This window comes from Strigops habroptila, chromosome 9, assembly GCF_004027225.2.
Source record: "Strigops habroptila isolate Jane chromosome 9, bStrHab1.2.pri, whole genome shotgun sequence".
Classification (NCBI taxonomy): Eukaryota; Metazoa; Chordata; class Aves; order Psittaciformes; family Psittacidae; genus Strigops; species Strigops habroptila.
In genome coordinates, this window is record NC_044285.2 from 27,635,126 (window position 1) to 27,651,515 (window position 16,390).

Here is a 16,390-nt window from a genome sequence, read left to right on the forward strand (position 1 = left end):
TGAGTTAAACTTTTCCCAGATGCTGACAAATTTGCTGTAATTGACTGTGGCCTGTCCTGTCACATCTGCCTCATTCCACTGACTAGTTTGAATGATCTGTCCTTGTTTTCATGTTTTGTTTCTTCTCCAAAGTGGTGCTGTCTGAGGGTTTAATATACAGCAAAGGATTTCCTAAGCCAGTCTTGTGTGCAAGTTTCTAGTAAATATAGCGGTAATTTAAAGATGAGATAGGATAGTTTGGCTATTTTCATACTTCCTGCATATGATGAATTGATCATAAAGTTTTCTGCATGAAGAGCCAAAAGCAAGGGGCGCTAGATAAGGAAGTCATTTGGGGGCTAAAACAGAATGATCTCTGGGGTCTGTCCAAGCCTCGGTAAGCAACTGAGTTTGAATAAAAGAGTGAATATAGTTTTAAAAAGCATGAACACTTTTTGCAGATGAATTCTTTTCAGACTTTAAAAGCCTCTGTTGATTTCAGCAGTGATCACATTTGATGAGCAGCTCTCAGTATCTCAGGAGGCTTGATCTGAGAGACTTAAGACAAACAGTTGAGTGTAAAACATCTGTTCAATTAATATTTTGTCTGTCTTTTTTGGCAGTGTAGTCCTAGAAGTAGTTTTATGCTGTACTGTGGAAAAAGTATATTACTAATCTAACAAGTTGTAACTTCATACATTTTTAAGTTAAGTTGTTTTTCTCATTTGTCTTACACTTCAGAATGAATCAGCCTGTTAAGGTCAGTATAGCTTCAAATATGAAAGAATGGCTGAAGAAATGAACCATCTAGTAAAATGAAATGACATATAGGTAGCTAACTTTCCATATATTTCTATAATCTATATAAAAGGAAAAGCAGGATATGTAATAATGAAAAAAGAAAATATTGCTGTGACTAAGTGTGGCTAACTTGGTTTACTTACTCTTCTTTTAGAGTTACTTTTGAGACCTTGTAGTTTAATTTTTTGACTGTATAGTGAAAACCAGCAAGCAATCACTTAAAGATGTTCTCTTAATTAGATGCTCTGACACCAACTGTCTGTATCCAAACAAGCTCTTCCCTGAGGTGAGCACTCTGTGATTCTTCCACCCCTCAGCTGCACTCAATTTCCATAGAAGAGGTTTGCCCTTGCAAGAACTCTGGGGTTCCAGGCCCTGTCTTTCAGCTGACTTCATAGTCTAGCCCTTACCAGAAATAGTCACATAGAATCTCCTGGTACATAAAAGCCCAGGTGCAACAAAGCAGCAACGAGCTCTTTACTCCTCCCTAGAGGTGGCATTTAAAATAAACTGACAGCTTAATCTGACAAAAATGAAACTTCTTATTCCAAAATGATTACTCTTCTCTCATTATTTCTCTTCTATCACCAAGTAACTGTTTTGCCTACTTTCAAAACAACTGTTTACACTTCAAACCTCCCCATACAATAAATTCAGCATGACTGTATCTTGCAAAACCAGGAGGTATACTCTTGCAGTGAAATAAGGAAAAGCCAAAAGCTTTTATTGTGTCTTTAAAAGCAAACATACATATTGTGTGAAGTTATTGTGTTAACATATGATGACGCATCTCCAGAAGGCATGAAATATTGGCAGATATCATTAAGAAAATTAAATTTTCTATTTCCCAACTGGTCCCATGTAACTGCTGGGGGACAAAAATGCCAAATGTTGGCATGTTCTGATTAAAAAAGCTATTCTGTTCCCTCCTCAGCTGTCACATATGTTACCTATCCATGATCTCCAAAGGGAGATCCATTGGGATTTCTTATATTTCATATTCACCTGTTGTGTGTGATGGGACCATCCCAGTGTAAGGATTTGTCCACCTGTGTAGTTATCTCCCAACAACTTCATTCACACCATGTGTGAATCCACATATTCTGAAAGAACTATTTCACACATGGTATTAATCACAAGTTAATGGGGGAGAACTCAATGTGTAAACATCTTACTAGAAATGCGATTCAGATGTTGGGTCTCCTCCATTTGTAATAGCCTGGTCACTTATTTCATCCTGTGGTGCTGGTAGTGCAGTCTTTGTTAAAGGTGTCTCAGTCTTGAAAAGAGAATCCATTTTTATCTGGGTCTTTATGTTGAAGGACTTCTGGAAGGATTCTGATGTAAAGTAATAGATGAATGGGTCAAAGCAGCAGTTCATTGTTGCAATGCACAGTGTGATTGGGTACATTGTCCTCGCAAACCTCTCCAAGGAGCAATTTGCTATTGCTTGGGAACGCACAAGAGCATACAAGAAGAGTATGGAATTGTAAGGCACAAAGCACACAACAAAAATGGCCACGTGCACAATGATCATTTTCAATACTTTCTCTTTGTTTGTCCCAATCTGAGACAAGGTGGCAGGTTTCCGGAGAGTCCTGAGAACTAAAGAAGAGCATGTAAGGTTGAGTAGCAAAGGAATTATGAATCCTACCACTTCAATAAATATAGTGATCTTAGACAGATAGGTTTTCCAGATACGTTTGGAAAAACCTTCAAAACAGGTTGTGCTGGTGTTGGAAACATTGGTTGTGGAGAACAATGAAGCTGAAATTCCACCGCTGAGGACCAGTATCCAAACACCAGCACAGACTATGGCAGAATTTCTCCTGGTCCTAATGGTGCGAGATCGGAATGGATAAACGATAGCAAGGAAACGGTCAACACTAATGCAGGTGAGGAACAGCATGCTCCCATAGATGTTAGTGAGAAATGCTGTACCGGAGATCTTGCACAGGCTATCTCCAAAAGGCCAGTGCCTGTTGAAATTATAAAAAATTTTAAAAGGCAATGTGAACACAAAAAGCAAATCTGAAACAGCCAAGTTTGTCATGAAAATGGCTGTTTCACTTCGCATTTTCATCCGAAAGCAGAAAACAAAGAGGGAGGCACAGTTAGTAATCAAACCAAGGATGAAGACCACGCTGTACACAGCTCCATACAAGTTGTACTTAAAGGAATCATCTGTCAAACAGGTATGATTGTTGCTGTGGTTTCCCATGCCAAGTTTGTGGCGTGTTTCCAAAGAAGTTCAAAGTCTACTTCAGTGACATCCATAAAATAAGGCAGTGATCTCTTCTCTTCCTGAAGAAACACATTCCAGGAAGGTTGCTTCACACCTTGCTACCATGTCTCTGTTGCAAGTCCTTTTGTCCTAAAGGAGAAAAATAGATACCATCAGTCTTGGAACCTACCATCACCTAAAGCAGCTGTGCAAGAGAACATGTGCTCTTTCCTTTCCAAACAAATACATGCAAACAGGACCAATTAGTTTTCAAGGTAGTCTTTATAAATTCCACTATTATTGGGGTTTTCAAAGGCGAACACAGCAGTTACTGTATTCAACTTTTCCTTTCCTTCCCCCATCTCCCCCTCATCCCGCTATTGGAGGGAGAACAATTACTAATTCCAACTTTCCACTTGGAAAGATTTTTCTTTAAAATTTGAGATGGAATTGGCCCAGTATGTTTGGAAAGAAATTAAATCATGGACCCACAAAATTGCCCAGGTATATAACCAAACAGTCTGAAACATTCACCTAAACTTGTAACAAGAGGAGAAAGAAGACAAAAATTTTAGTGTTTGCTTTTAACTGTGCAGAAATTAAAGTTCTATGGTCTTTTTCAACCTTTTTTTTAATGCAAAAGTTTTAAACTCCAAACTTATGTTAACAATGTGCTGCTTTACCATTTTTCTACTTGAAAATGGGAGCATCCTTACACGTTTTCACTTTGAAAAACTGAAATGTATTTCAGAAATGTTTTTCAAAATAGTTTCCAAAGTTATGCTTGCCACTTTAGGAAAATATTGTGCTTTCCCTCTCTCTCTCCTCCTGTTCCCACCCCCCTCCCCCCCCAAATTTCTGCAAAAATGGCATTATTTTCAAAAGGACTCTTTTTTTTTTTTTTTGCAAACATAAAATGCATTGCAGAAAGGACTTCCGAAAGCTGCACTGATTCATTTCTACTCTGTCAATGCTCAGAACCAGAAATTTGGGGGTGTCATAAACTACACTCTTGTAACACTTTGTCCCAATTCAGCAACCTTTAGAGAAGTGTAGAGTTGAAGCAAGCACACTGTTTGTTGCCAGAAAACGCCTCTTGAACTATCATGATGTTCTCTTATTGCTGTTGTAAGTATTGTTTTCAAGGTCTGAACAGGAGGATTGGAGGAGACAAGTCCTCCCTCACTGGAGCAAGGAGGGTTTGTGAGTTGGAACATGGGCATGGCAGTCAGTACATCCTGGAAATGTGGAGCAAAGTTTGAAAATAAAGGGAAGAACCTTTGCCTTGTAAACTACAGTAAACTAAATAGAAAACAAAGTTTGTAAACTTCTTGTAATCTAAGAAACATTTTACTAGCTACAGCTATGGCGTAACTTAGATGAAACCCTTGTGAAGAGTAGGATCCTTTCCAGAAAGCAATCCTCTGACAACGCAGTTTCAACAGCAAACATGTAACTGAGTTGTGTTAAATGGGAACACATAAATAAACTGGGGAAGAAAGCATGGAATCAGGACAATTTGGGATGCAAAACAATCAAACCCAAATGTTTTCCATATGTTTTCCTACTGGAAAAGCTCACACTGACAATTGTTCTTGCATGTAGGCTGTCAGAGAGTCAGCTGGTAAAACGTCAAGTGTTGAGAAAGATGTAATAGCCATGGCTTTGCAGATGGAAGGTGCAAATTCTGCCCTCCCCTAGGAATGCCTGGACAACCACAGGCTTTACAAAATCCAGCACCGTGACCCAGAGCACAGACAGCACCTCGCCTTTGCACCTCACAGATTAGCTGGAAGTAAAGCAAAATAGCAGGAAGGGAGGATCCCCAGATCTTACTTCTCAGAAGGATGACTTTCAGATGACTTGAACCTTCTGACATCCAAAAAGACAGCTTGGAACTAGTAGGTCTCTCCTGTTGGAGAGGGTTCCTGCTTCTGCAGGCCAGGGCGGTGTCAGGACTGGGGCACTGAAGTCATGCTTTGCACTGGTTTGCTGTTCTGGCTGTGTGAGCCTTTATCTAACAGAATCGTCTGTGATTTTCATAGGTGGCTTTGGTATGTGCTTTTCACCCAATTTAGTAAATTTTTCTTTTGTTTTAGGTGCATTTTGACATACATATTTGCAATTATATCCTGCATTAGCAAATGTTCAAACCAGAAGTAGATGTGCCCTTATCTGATTGCTGTCAATCATGTTGCAATGGCAGAGGAGACCAGTCCCATGTTAGAGCTTTCTCTACAGCACAGTTAAGCTGACGCTTCATTTTGCAAACTGTACAGGACTTTGGGGATGGACAGGCAGAATAGGGAACGGGCTGTGTAGAGAAACAAAATGTTCCTTGTTCATCTTTGTGCTTTTGTGCTTATCTCGGTATTTTTCCCACTAAATTTGTGGCTAAATTAACTTTATGGTGAGATGACCTAAAAAAGATATCAAACATTTAAACCTATGAAAAGGATAGTCATAAAATCTCAAAGGTGCACTTTCTTTGAATACATGGTAATCTAAAGTGAAGGTCTCACAAGCTGAAACACCTTTAAGCAAGAACTTACGAGCTCCAACAAGAATAGCTGTGCCTCTTAGCTTAACCCTCAGCCTAGTGCATTGAATTCTTGGCTTGTAACTCCCTTTCAGTAAAGAAAGAGACTGCATGTTATTTCCATCAGGAGCAATTTTTGTTTATGCTGAAATATAACCTCTATAAGTAGATCCTTTTCTGTGGTGTGCAAAGAACCAGGTGTGCCAGATTCTCCTGCTGTAGGCTCCATGTCTGGATCCTAACTGGGGAGGTTTGAGAGGGATTGGGTGTCCTTGAAACTTTACATACCCATGTGCCTGGGAGGTCAATGGAAACCCCACTTTCAATCTGCACACACAGTCCAGGATTTTGGCTGTCCCTCAAAACACAGCCTGACACAGCAGGTTTGAAAGGTGGCTTGGAAGTGTTACCTTTACTACTGACATAAGGAGTCATTGCCAGCAGCCTGACCCAGATACTTGTTACACAGGAGAAAAGATGCTCAATCACTTGATTCTTTTTTCCCTGCTCTGCATCAGACAGCCACAAGGTAAAATACCAGGTTTTCTGGCATATAAGTCTATGGGAATTGCCTGCCAGCAATTGTCTAGCTAAGTTATGGTCTTTAAAATACAGGGCTGTGTTGTTTACCTATCTAATGCTAAGGTGTTTAAACAAGCTGACAAGTTGCTTTGAAACTCAGCCATGTGCTTGAAATTCTGTAGCACGAGTCTACAGATTCAGTTTTTTGAATGTAAAATTCACTCTCTTTTCACTAAGGATTAAAGCAGTAGGATGCTCTTCATGTACACCATGTTCACCACTGCTCTTGCCTTGCTGGGAAAACACGAGCAATACATTTTAAAATGCTGAGTTAAGTGAATATAAAGAAAACTACTATACTGTACTGCGTATCAGGCAGGCCAAAACTTTAAATCCTGTACCTAAAACGGAGGTGGTACATGAGGGGAGGAATGTATCTAGTTGTTAGAGGTGGTACCATAACAGAATATACAGCCTGTTTAGTGTGGTAATATTGGGAATATTCTCTCTCATAGCAGAGATGGTACAAACCTACAGCAGCTGTCACTCACGTAACCCTCTTCTCAGTTCTCAAGTGGGGTTCAGCAGAGTAGTTGGCAGGCTTTGCCCTCACCTGGCTTTTGTTATAGAGATATCCCCTGGCCACCGTGTACTTAAAATAAAGGAAAACTATGCACTGTTTCCTATGGTGCACAAGTATTCTGTTTACAATTCTTTTATTTCCTGCTTCTAGCACCCCAAGAAATCTTCAAAACAGCCAGCTTGCAGCTTAATTCAGACCAACTGCTTGTTAGAACAGAAAATTACTGCGGGTAAAAAGCACATTTTAAAATCAGATTCTGTAATTCCATTAAGCCCCCTCTTTCTGCTTTGTATACATCCATCAAACTGAGGTCAGAAAAAACAGTGTGAAGTTTGGGACTGACATTTTTGCGTCTTCACATTTTCTTTTTCTCAGGTGTGATGTAAGATGAATGTAACTTTATCAGTCTGAATATGTAGGACATCCTCTGTGTGTCCATTTAAATAACTAACCACCGCAAAGCATTTTCTTCTGAGGTCTGATACAGACCAAATGTGAAACCCTTTCAAATCTAAAAGATCTCTTCCTAGATTATCAGTATGTGTACTCAGGTTATCACTAAATCTCAAGACACAAAGGTTTTAGAGATACAGAAACCAAAAACCAATGGATCAAAAGGTTGGAGATAGTGGAGGCTTGGGAGGTTTTCTGTGTTTTGTCCAGAAATGTCTCTAGTTTATGGCAGCACTTGTCCTTTCGTATGGTCTCAGAGCCTGACCTTAGAAATAAGTATTTTCCTTGGGCACAGCATGTGCTTTATGCCTTCTCTCTACAAGAACAACATTCATTAGTGGGTTTTCACTTCCCTGTTACTCAGTACAATGATTGCATGATGCATAACTCCCTTCCACCACAGAGCCCAGGGTTATGGCTTTACAACCACAAACTCTCATTTCTACAATGTGTTGAGATTTATTTCCATCCTTCATTCCACTTTAATTATGCAGAAGACTCAAAGCAGGTTTTGTTGGGGGGTGAGAGGAAGATTGTTTGGGGTTTCTTGCAAGATTTTTGCATAGGTGATAACTCTGCATAAGGCTATAGGGCTTGGATTCTTCCAGACTGGTATGAATACTATAGGTAAGGTGAGATATACTGCAACTGTTTGGATATGGGCTTAATAGATAAACAAGAGACTCTCTACCTGAAAAAGTAAATGTTTCTGACAATACTATGGCAGTGCTAATGAGCAATCGTAACAACCACCAAACTGTCATTCTAAAGGCTTACAAATGTTCACTTGAAAACCCCAAAACATGAATTCAAAGAAAGCAAAGCAGCCATGGAGAACACGACAAAACCATCTCGTCACTGAGTTCCCTGCTGCTTCGCCGCTCTTGCAATGTCTCAGTGCCTGCAAGGGGATCTCTTTCTTTTTTCCAATAGAAGTTTCACTAGTTATTTTTGGTTGGAAAGAACTTTGAGAGCGTTAACTGAAAGTTGTTGTAAGAACAAACCTCCAGTCTGGGGGAATCTGGTAACTGGCTTTCCCCTTTTTGAAGCTAATAGAGCAGTAACTGTGCTGCACAGTGATGCTGGCTTTGTTTTCCCAGTGCCAGCAGCATGGGCTTATGGAAAGCCACATCAGCAGGTGTTGCTGGACCTGGCTGCTGCTTCTGCAGGGAAACAGCTGGGGATTGGAAATGGCTCAGGATACCCAGTTTGGCTTTTAAACTGACCTGCTCACTGAGTTGCTGTGAGCTCTCCATCCTTCCTAGAGCTTCTTGTGTTTTTGCAGTAACCTCTGCCCATGTTTCTTCCCTTATGCAGTAGGAGGAGGGGATTACACAGTGAGGAAACAAGCAGCTGCCTGTACACAAAGCCCTACTGACTATATGAAGTGATGGAAAGTAGAAATGCTTTAATCTCTTTCATTTACTAATCCTAAGTGATGTATTTGAGAACAGTAGGAAAGAAGTAGACAGAAGAGTGACTTTGAAGTCCAGCAAAGGTTTCTGTAGCTTCAAAGAGCCATTCTTCCCTGGGTTTTATCAGACTGAATGCCTAGCCCTATACTGGGCAAAATGGGGACGTTTTCTGATGATTAGCATAAAAGACAAGGCAGGAAGGCTCTTATTCATGGCTTTGACACTTATTGTGCAAAGGTCTTCAGTACCATTGGTACTTTCATTCTGCAGTATTTGCTGTGGGTGTAATGACATCTTCTGCACCTGGTGGGAAGGTGAAATCCTGAGTTATTTGTGATGGTGTCAGTCGGGATTCACTGTCTGCTCTTTAAAATCTCTGATAGAAGAAAAACAAACCACAGGAGCCCATGGGGCATTTCCCTTCACTCAGCCACCAAGACTGACTCTGGGGTCCTGCTGCGACAAAGTGGGAGTGCACCGGCCACCCCTTTCCTCCCTGCCTGGGGTGGATTTTGCTCTCTCAGACCCTCCAGGTTCAACAGCCGCTTTCTGTTGCCTGGAAGTTAGCAAATGAAGTGCAGCAGGACCCCAATTCCATTCCGCTCCAAGATGGAGCGGGGAAGTGGAAACCTGAGCCTATCGGACTGAATCCTAAAGGCACTCTCCTTTTTTCTCTCCTTTTTTTTTTTTTTCCTTTTTAATTGGTCAGCACTGCCGTTGTCTCCTAACTGTCCTCTGAGACTTACAAAGCATTTCCTGCTCATGGTGACTTCTCTGTGCTGTATCTGTTTTGTATTGAGCTAATTAAAATGTTTCCTTCTGAAGAGAATGGTGAACTGACTTACCCCATATTCAGACACTGATCCTCAGGGCATGACTCTCTTTTTGTTTTCACTGAGAATGTCTCTCTCCATTTACATCACCCCTTTAACCCTTGATGTGCTTTGGTCTTCCCCATCTACTGCAGCCTTTGGGAGGGTCTGGTCCACAGCTCAGAAATGATGGAATTCATCCCAAACTTCTCAGAAATGTTCACATCATTTTACTCTTGTAAGAGGGACTTTTTTGGTTGTAAAGAAACCTCAATCTGACAATGGAGAACTGTAGAAATGTTGGGGTTTTTGACCCTCAGGTGTCTGACTAAGGGGAGATTGCTTTATAATGGCATTGCTAGATTCAGTGGAGATCCCAATAAGAGATTTAGATACAAAGAAAAAAATCTCATGAAAAGCAGAGTTACACTGTTCGACCAGGTTGGTTTTGCTCAGGAGTAGAAGCTGGTGATGGAGGTAGCTGTGTCTTTGATGTAGCCCAGTTTATTTACAAAGTGTGGTTGAGAAAAAAAAAAGTAGAAAATGAGAGTCCTGTTTCCCTGCACCACTGGGGAATCCAACAACAGGACTCAGTTTATTTGCTTACAGTTCCAAAACACTTTCCAGTCAGCATCCTGCCCCAAAAGCTTCCTTTCTTTCCTCCTCTGACACAATTTCCAGTAGTTCCTTGGTGATTGCTTGGCTTTTGGGCTCCTTGTTGCCTTTGCTGGCTCCTCGCAAGGCGCCGGCGGCCGCATGAAGCCCTCCTTTGACCGCTCTTGCCCAGGGCTGTGGCTCCAGGCTGGTTCCTCTGCAGTCCCTTTACTGAAGCAGGAGACCTGAACTTTCACCTCTGTTTATCCAGAAATTATAGGCTTTTTTTTTTCCTCCCCTTTGCATACATTAGCACCACAAGCTTCCATCCAGCTGCCTGCACCACAGCACAAACACCTATTTCAGCTTTTGAAAGCTAAACTTGGTGCAAGGAGGTGCAAATGGTTTCCTCACAGTGCAGAGCACAGTAGGGCAGAAGGGAATCCGCACTCTGCTCTCTTGCTCAGGACCTTGAAGGATCTGTGCCCTGCATTTATTTACAGGAGGGAGTTGATAAAACAGGGCTTTGTTTTCTCAAATTGCTTTATTCTTGAGGGGGAAAGGGGAAAGGAGGAGAACTCTCGTCTGACAGTGGTATGGGCTGGATGTGTTTCAACAGCCTTTGTTTCATTTGCTCTGGTGGTCTGGCCCCAAGCACTGGAGATGCACAGTCCGCTCCAGAGCTGCTGGGCTTCTCCTTGGTGCATGTTTCTCAGGAAGAAATTTGGAAGCATAACCGGGGTTTTCATGTCATTTCCTTCATGTCCCCTCTGGAGAAAAGCATTAAGGTCTGGAAAAATATTCATCGGTGTGTAACGAAAGGATGCATGAGGAAGCACAGCACACAGCTATGCTGGTTTTCAGTAAGAATTACAGAGGGTAAACTTGCACTAATGCGTTAAATAAGAAATGACCTTTGCAATGCAGAAATATAAAATCTCAGCCAGCAAGTGATGTTTCTATAGTGACATTTCTTAGAAATCGAATTTCTGATAATGAGATAAGGGAAATGGTATTTTGCTATTGTATAAGGGATGATGCTTTTACTGCTAAATATGGTAATTTCCATTTACCACATAAAAGCAAATGCATGCTGGGGTGGAAGATGGTGCACTATCTGCAGGTTCAAGAAAATAAAATGGGAATATTAGTTGATGAAAATAAGAGCTTCCGTTGTGGCTGTCTATTTACAGGTATAATAGGTACTCAAAATACTATGAGATCGTGTTACGTACAGAGGAAGCAATCTGCTCTGTTCCTAACATGCACCTTTGTCTCGGGGCTTAGGGACTGATGAAAGTCCCTCGATTTCACTTGCCAAGATAAAGAGACTTTCCCTTTTTCTACAAAACCAAACCATTACAAATAATTCAGAAAACTTTCCTTGCAGCTGGGGTCAGCTAAGGCTAGTTTGGCTTCAAAGCGTGTGGATCTTTACCCCCTTTTATGGGACCAAGCTGAGAAGATGGTGCATTAGAGGAAGTCTTGCAGAGCCACTGTCTGTTCTCATGAATAAAGAGCTCCTCTTTTCAAGGAGAGAATTTGGCTTTTGTGAGAGGTGGTGGCTCCCCTTCCCTGAGACTAAATCGGATCCTTATTTATGGAGGAGGAGCAATGTGTGAAGGAGCAGAGTGAGTCTCTGCACGCACGCTTGACCTGGAAAGACCTATTGAGGCTGGGTGTGTGCTCCAGGAGCCATCCTCACCCACCCCAGCCCAGTGATCCTGGAGCACTCAGTGAGCACCGAGTGAGGCTGAGACCACCACATCATCTGCGTACATCTTGCCAGCAACACTCAGATTTGGGTAAATAGAGCCCAGATACTCAAATATGCTCTAGCCAGGGTTAGCTGCAGCCTGTACAGATGCATCACAAACATTGGTATAAATACGTGTAGCTACAAGCAGCCATGCTGTAAGTGCCAAGGCACTACCACAATAACTGAGTCGCAAATTGTTTTGCCATGTGCTGCTCCCCCCAGCAAGCAACCTTCTCTTGCCCTCTGTTCTAGAGGTAACGTACTCTCTTGCAGTGCACCTTTTCCCCAAGATCTGGCCCAAAGTGTGGGTAAAATTGCCTTAATTCCTGCTCTTGTGCTCCAGCCATGAGTTCATGGGCTGGAGGAGAGCAACCATCTCACAGCTGGGAGCGCATCCTCTCTCTGGCACAGGCTGCAGTGCTTGGGCACAGTGAAAGCTTCGATCCTGCTTCTCAGAAATCTGGGAGGTTCAGATTTTAGCATTTGTTTTTTGTCTCATTGCATCCAGGCATTAGTTCTGTTTGTCTCTGTGTGCAGCTGAGCTTCGAACTCCAGAATTTGAAAGACACTGATTTTTATCAATTGACCTAACCCCACTTAAGGAGGAGTCTCATTTTTAGTTTCGAAGGATTAGAGTGAAATGTACGCTCAACCTCCTCTGCCTGTCCTCCCAATCTTCTCAGGACTTTCTTTTAAAATTCAGAGGCTTTGAACCCCCTAAAGTACCAAGGTTACTGTCCTGCCTGTTTTGTTTTAGCTTTCAGAATGTTAGTAAAGGAAAGAAGATAGAAAAGTGCTGCGGGGACGGGGGGGAATATCCTTATCACCGACCTGTGAACTTTGCTCTTCCCATCCTCTGGGTTTTACTGTTCTGTTCATATAGGGAGACAATGCAGAAACACACAATTGTCTCCTCTCAAAGGAAGGTTAAGGAGTATCATTTAAAAAACCAAACTATTCCTGCAAATTCTTCTATAGTGGGCTTACATCGTGCTAAATCCTATTTCTTCCAAACAGCTGCATCTTGAGATTGTTGTTCATCACTCATTTTACTTCTGACACTAGTTTTTCTATCTGTTTAGACCAGTATTTGAATTTTTATCATGGAATTTTGCCACTGAGCTTAAAAGAAGTAGATTTTAGCCATAAATGAAAGCCAAAATGATGAATAAAATTTTTAAGTTTTGCAGTATAAAATACATAACTTATTTCTTAATTTTTAATATAGTTTTTAGGAACCAGATCTCACATTACATGAAGCTGAAAGCATGTATCAATGTAAGCTGAAAGTCTAAGTTTATGTCACATTTATATACAATCCTTTCTTAAGCTTATATTAGTGTCTATATGATGCTGACTTCAAGTACAGACAGAAAGTCCTAACCAAGAGATGTTTTTCACAAAGCTGAAACAAACAACAGGGGTAGAAAAGTCCTTAACTTGTCATTTGCAGTGACACAATGAGAATTATGATGTGAATTATAATAATTTCCACTACAAGAGTTTGGAGGAGTAGCTCACATAGTAATTACTTTCCAAAAACTTGGAGATCATCTTTCTCACTTTAAACAGAAACATTTGCCTCTCCCATCCCACCCATAGCATAGCTCAAGTCAGAGGAATGAGATCTGCCTGTATGGAAAAAACATTGCTAATCTCCACTAAAATGTATAATTCGAGCCCATCCCCGGCTAATTTTATCCCACAGATTTGCCTGAGCCTTCAGATTTCAGAAACCACTCCAGTCCTTTTTTCAGAGCTGACATTAAATCTGGATGCTTTTCTGCTGGGTTAGAAAGTGAGGAAATAGAAACTTACCACGGCAGCGGGGCCGGGGCTGAGATCATGCCCACGGCTCGGCAGATTTCAGCCCGATTCCTCCCTGACAGCCCACATTTATCCTTTTTTGTGCGTGTAGCACAAGCCGAGCTAGTCCCACAAGGAAGATCTGCGTGCTCGGCTTTGTGAAAGTTCACCCGTTCATCTTCAAAATGCAAAGCGGCTGGCAGTTGTCTGCCTTCCTTTGTTCGGAGAGGAAACAAAACTGCTGAATGCTGCAGCCATCATGTCTTGGGAAACGGGACACAAGAATGGGCCCAATGTCTGGGCAGGGTCTGTGGGCAGGGGGAACTCTTGGGGGTCTCGATAGGAAACGCTTTCCATTGGGCAGTGAGGTGTTATTAGTGCCTGAGCCCGCCCCGCGGCCGGGTCTCTGCTGGGTCCCTCGCGCGGGGCTGTATTCCCTTCCAGAGCATGTCCAGCCCTGGCAGCTCCCAGGGCAGAATTAGCAGCCTAAGGACAGCCTGACAATGGGTAACGCGGATTTCCTGAGCCATTAGCTGGCGGACAGAGCCTGCGAGAGCGTGCCCGTGCCGGGATGGAAACAAGAAGGGGGAAAAGCTTCTTAAATCTCGGATTTTCCTTTGCTCGGCTGTAATTGTTTCTTTTCTTCCAATTAAAAAAGTGAGGAGTAGAGGGGGGAGCTGAGAATCAAGAAAGTATTAGGTAAAAATAGGAAGCTGCAAAGCAAAGCTGGCCATAAATATAAAATATCTTTCTAAACAGATTTAGAAATTGGTTCTTTTTCAGTTTGGGGTTTTGCTTTGTTTTTAAATCATCTTAAAGGAGCTGACTAAAACAGTCTGGACTCTTGTCCCCCGGCAGTTTGCTGTGAAAGCCCTGGGTTCCCGCTGGAAAACCTGTAGGCTTTTAAACGTTTAGGGACATAATTACAGATACTCCAGGGAAGCACGACTGCTCTCGCCTCTGTGGCTCCCCCTGAAACCTGCTGGTGGTGCCATTCAGTGAATCCGCCCTCCAGCAGAGCTGCTAGCTAAAAGCTTTTTATTTTTATCTCTTACCTTTAATATCAGCCCTTCAGCTAGGGAGGAGGATCTTCTGGCAGCAGACGGCTTATTTGCCTCAGCCTGTTTACGCTGTGGAGCAGCCAATGCCCTTTTATTTCTTTTTCAGCCCTCTCTAGTTCCATAGGTTTGAAATCCTGAGTCTGCTTCTAAAGCCCAGCCTCCCACCTATTGCGTCTCGCACTGTGTTTGTCTCTCCTTTTCCTCTGCTCGTCTTGGCTGTTCCCACAGGCAGCCAAGGCCAGTAAACAACTCATTGTGAAGCTGGAACTAATGTTATTCCTTGGGCTGGTGGCTGATGCAGTGGTCTCTGACTTGCTTCTGCAGCACGCCCAGCTGCCACAGGCTTTTATCCAGTGGATGCAAATAACTTCCTGAATATCTCATGTAACAGCATAACTCCAGTCTGCAAAACCTCATCCTCTGAGGGCTCACAGTTTAATAAAGCACAAAAACATGAGCGTGGCTTTGGATTGAAAATGGTGAAGGTGCAGATGTTTCCTGCTCCTAGTGGTCAAAGGTCCGTTTTCCCTTTTTCAGCTGGTAAAGATGACAGACAATCTGGATTTGTAAAGGGATGGCCAAAGACACCGGCCATCGCCAGCACTTGTGTACAAATGTGGGGCGAGCATGGTGGGGGGGGCTGGCAGAAGGCTCAAGAGGCAAAATCCACCAGTATCACCAGGAAACTTGCATACAGCAATCAGCTTCATGGCTTGTGGGCATTTTCAGGCTGGCTGCATGGAAATCCTGATCCCTTGGGTATAATGCTTTTCACACTCCAGGGCCCATTCCTATGCGAGTGTGAGTGCTCTCAGTGGGAACCGATTAAACAACACCTCTGCATTTGAAATTGCCTTTTTTTTTTAGGGAAAGAAATGTGGTTTGGATGGTTTGAACTGGGCGTACTGATACAGCTTAGAATGAGTACACTGATACCCTTTGCAGATTAACATCTTGCGTCTCAGCCTTCAAAACTATCAGTACCTGGGCAAACCCATTAGAGAGGAGACTGATAACTCCTTGGAGATTAAATACAGCATAAATCTTAAAACAAAACTTCTGTGTTTCTTAAAGAATATAGCCGGAATGTGGCAACTGTGCCAACTTTGCTATTGGAATTTAACCAGGCAGCTGTACCTATCCAGGATGTTTGCCTTCTCCGGAGTTATTGGTTTAATTAAATGCTCCTAGCAGAAGTCTTCAGCTGTTATGAATTTTAAGAGCTGTCAGGAACTCCTCTTTATAATGTTGCCTCTAACCTAATGGGAGACCAGGGATGGTATTTTTGCCAGTTAGAGTCCTTCCTTCTAAACCATTGTAGTGGTTCCAACTTCATATCTGTCCATGGTGGCTATTGGATTCAAAAGCATCTCTAGTGTGCAGGTTATTCAGTCACCTGTTGCTTTGGGGTTTCTCTTTAAAAAGAATCATCTTTTTCTGCGAGCTATAGCCAAAACAAGAAGCTGGCAAAGCAGAATTTCTCGGTTCACCCATGATGCTACTCTGCAGCCTCTAGAAATCATTAAAAAACCAATTCTAACCTTTTTCCCCTACGGGACATAAAATGGGTTTGGTATTGACAAGAAAGAAAATGTCCCCAAAGCAATATATTCCTGCCCCCCTCCAAGGCACATTTCACGAAGCAATACACATAGGCCTTTATCCTTCTCCACACCAGTTTAAACAGGCTAAATGCTGTGCTGTCAATGTAATCTATATTTTTTTTAAATAAATAAAATACAAACATTTCCAACGAAGTGCCCTTATCATAGGTTTATTTGCCAAACATGAGAAAAGGAGGTGGCTGCCTCTCTTCTAGGTTACAGTTACAGGCAAGTGTTT

At 42.2% G+C, this 16,390-nt stretch overlaps 1 protein-coding gene across 2 annotated transcripts; it reads right to left on the minus strand.

Moving 5' to 3' along the window:
- Positions 1-1,478: 1,478 nt before the first annotated feature.
- On the minus strand, positions 1,479-14,835 carry LPAR4 (lysophosphatidic acid receptor 4). 2 transcript variants are annotated; one of them, XR_003993284.1, is made up of 2 exons: positions 13,500-13,930; positions 1,479-3,154 (listed from the first exon to the last, which is right to left on the minus strand). XR_003993284.1 is itself a non-coding variant. In XM_030498246.1 (2 exons), the coding sequence occupies exon 2, from the start codon at positions 2,999-3,001 to the stop codon at positions 1,955-1,957; it is 1,047 nt and encodes a 348-aa protein (XP_030354106.1). In that variant the 5' UTR covers positions 3,002-3,154; positions 14,543-14,835; the 3' UTR covers positions 1,866-1,954. The 2 variants fall into 2 exon arrangements, 1 of the variants encoding a protein (XP_030354106.1); XM_030498246.1 differs by lacking the exon at positions 13,500-13,930 and adding an exon at positions 14,543-14,835 and having other exon boundaries at positions 1,866-3,154.
- Between the last annotated feature and the right edge of the window lie 1,555 nt (positions 14,836-16,390).

Excerpts from the sequence above, each read along its gene's own strand:
- LPAR4 (XM_030498246.1), bottom strand. The coding sequence starts at position 3,001 with ATGGGAAACCACAGCAACAATCATACCTGTTTGACAGATGATTCCTTT.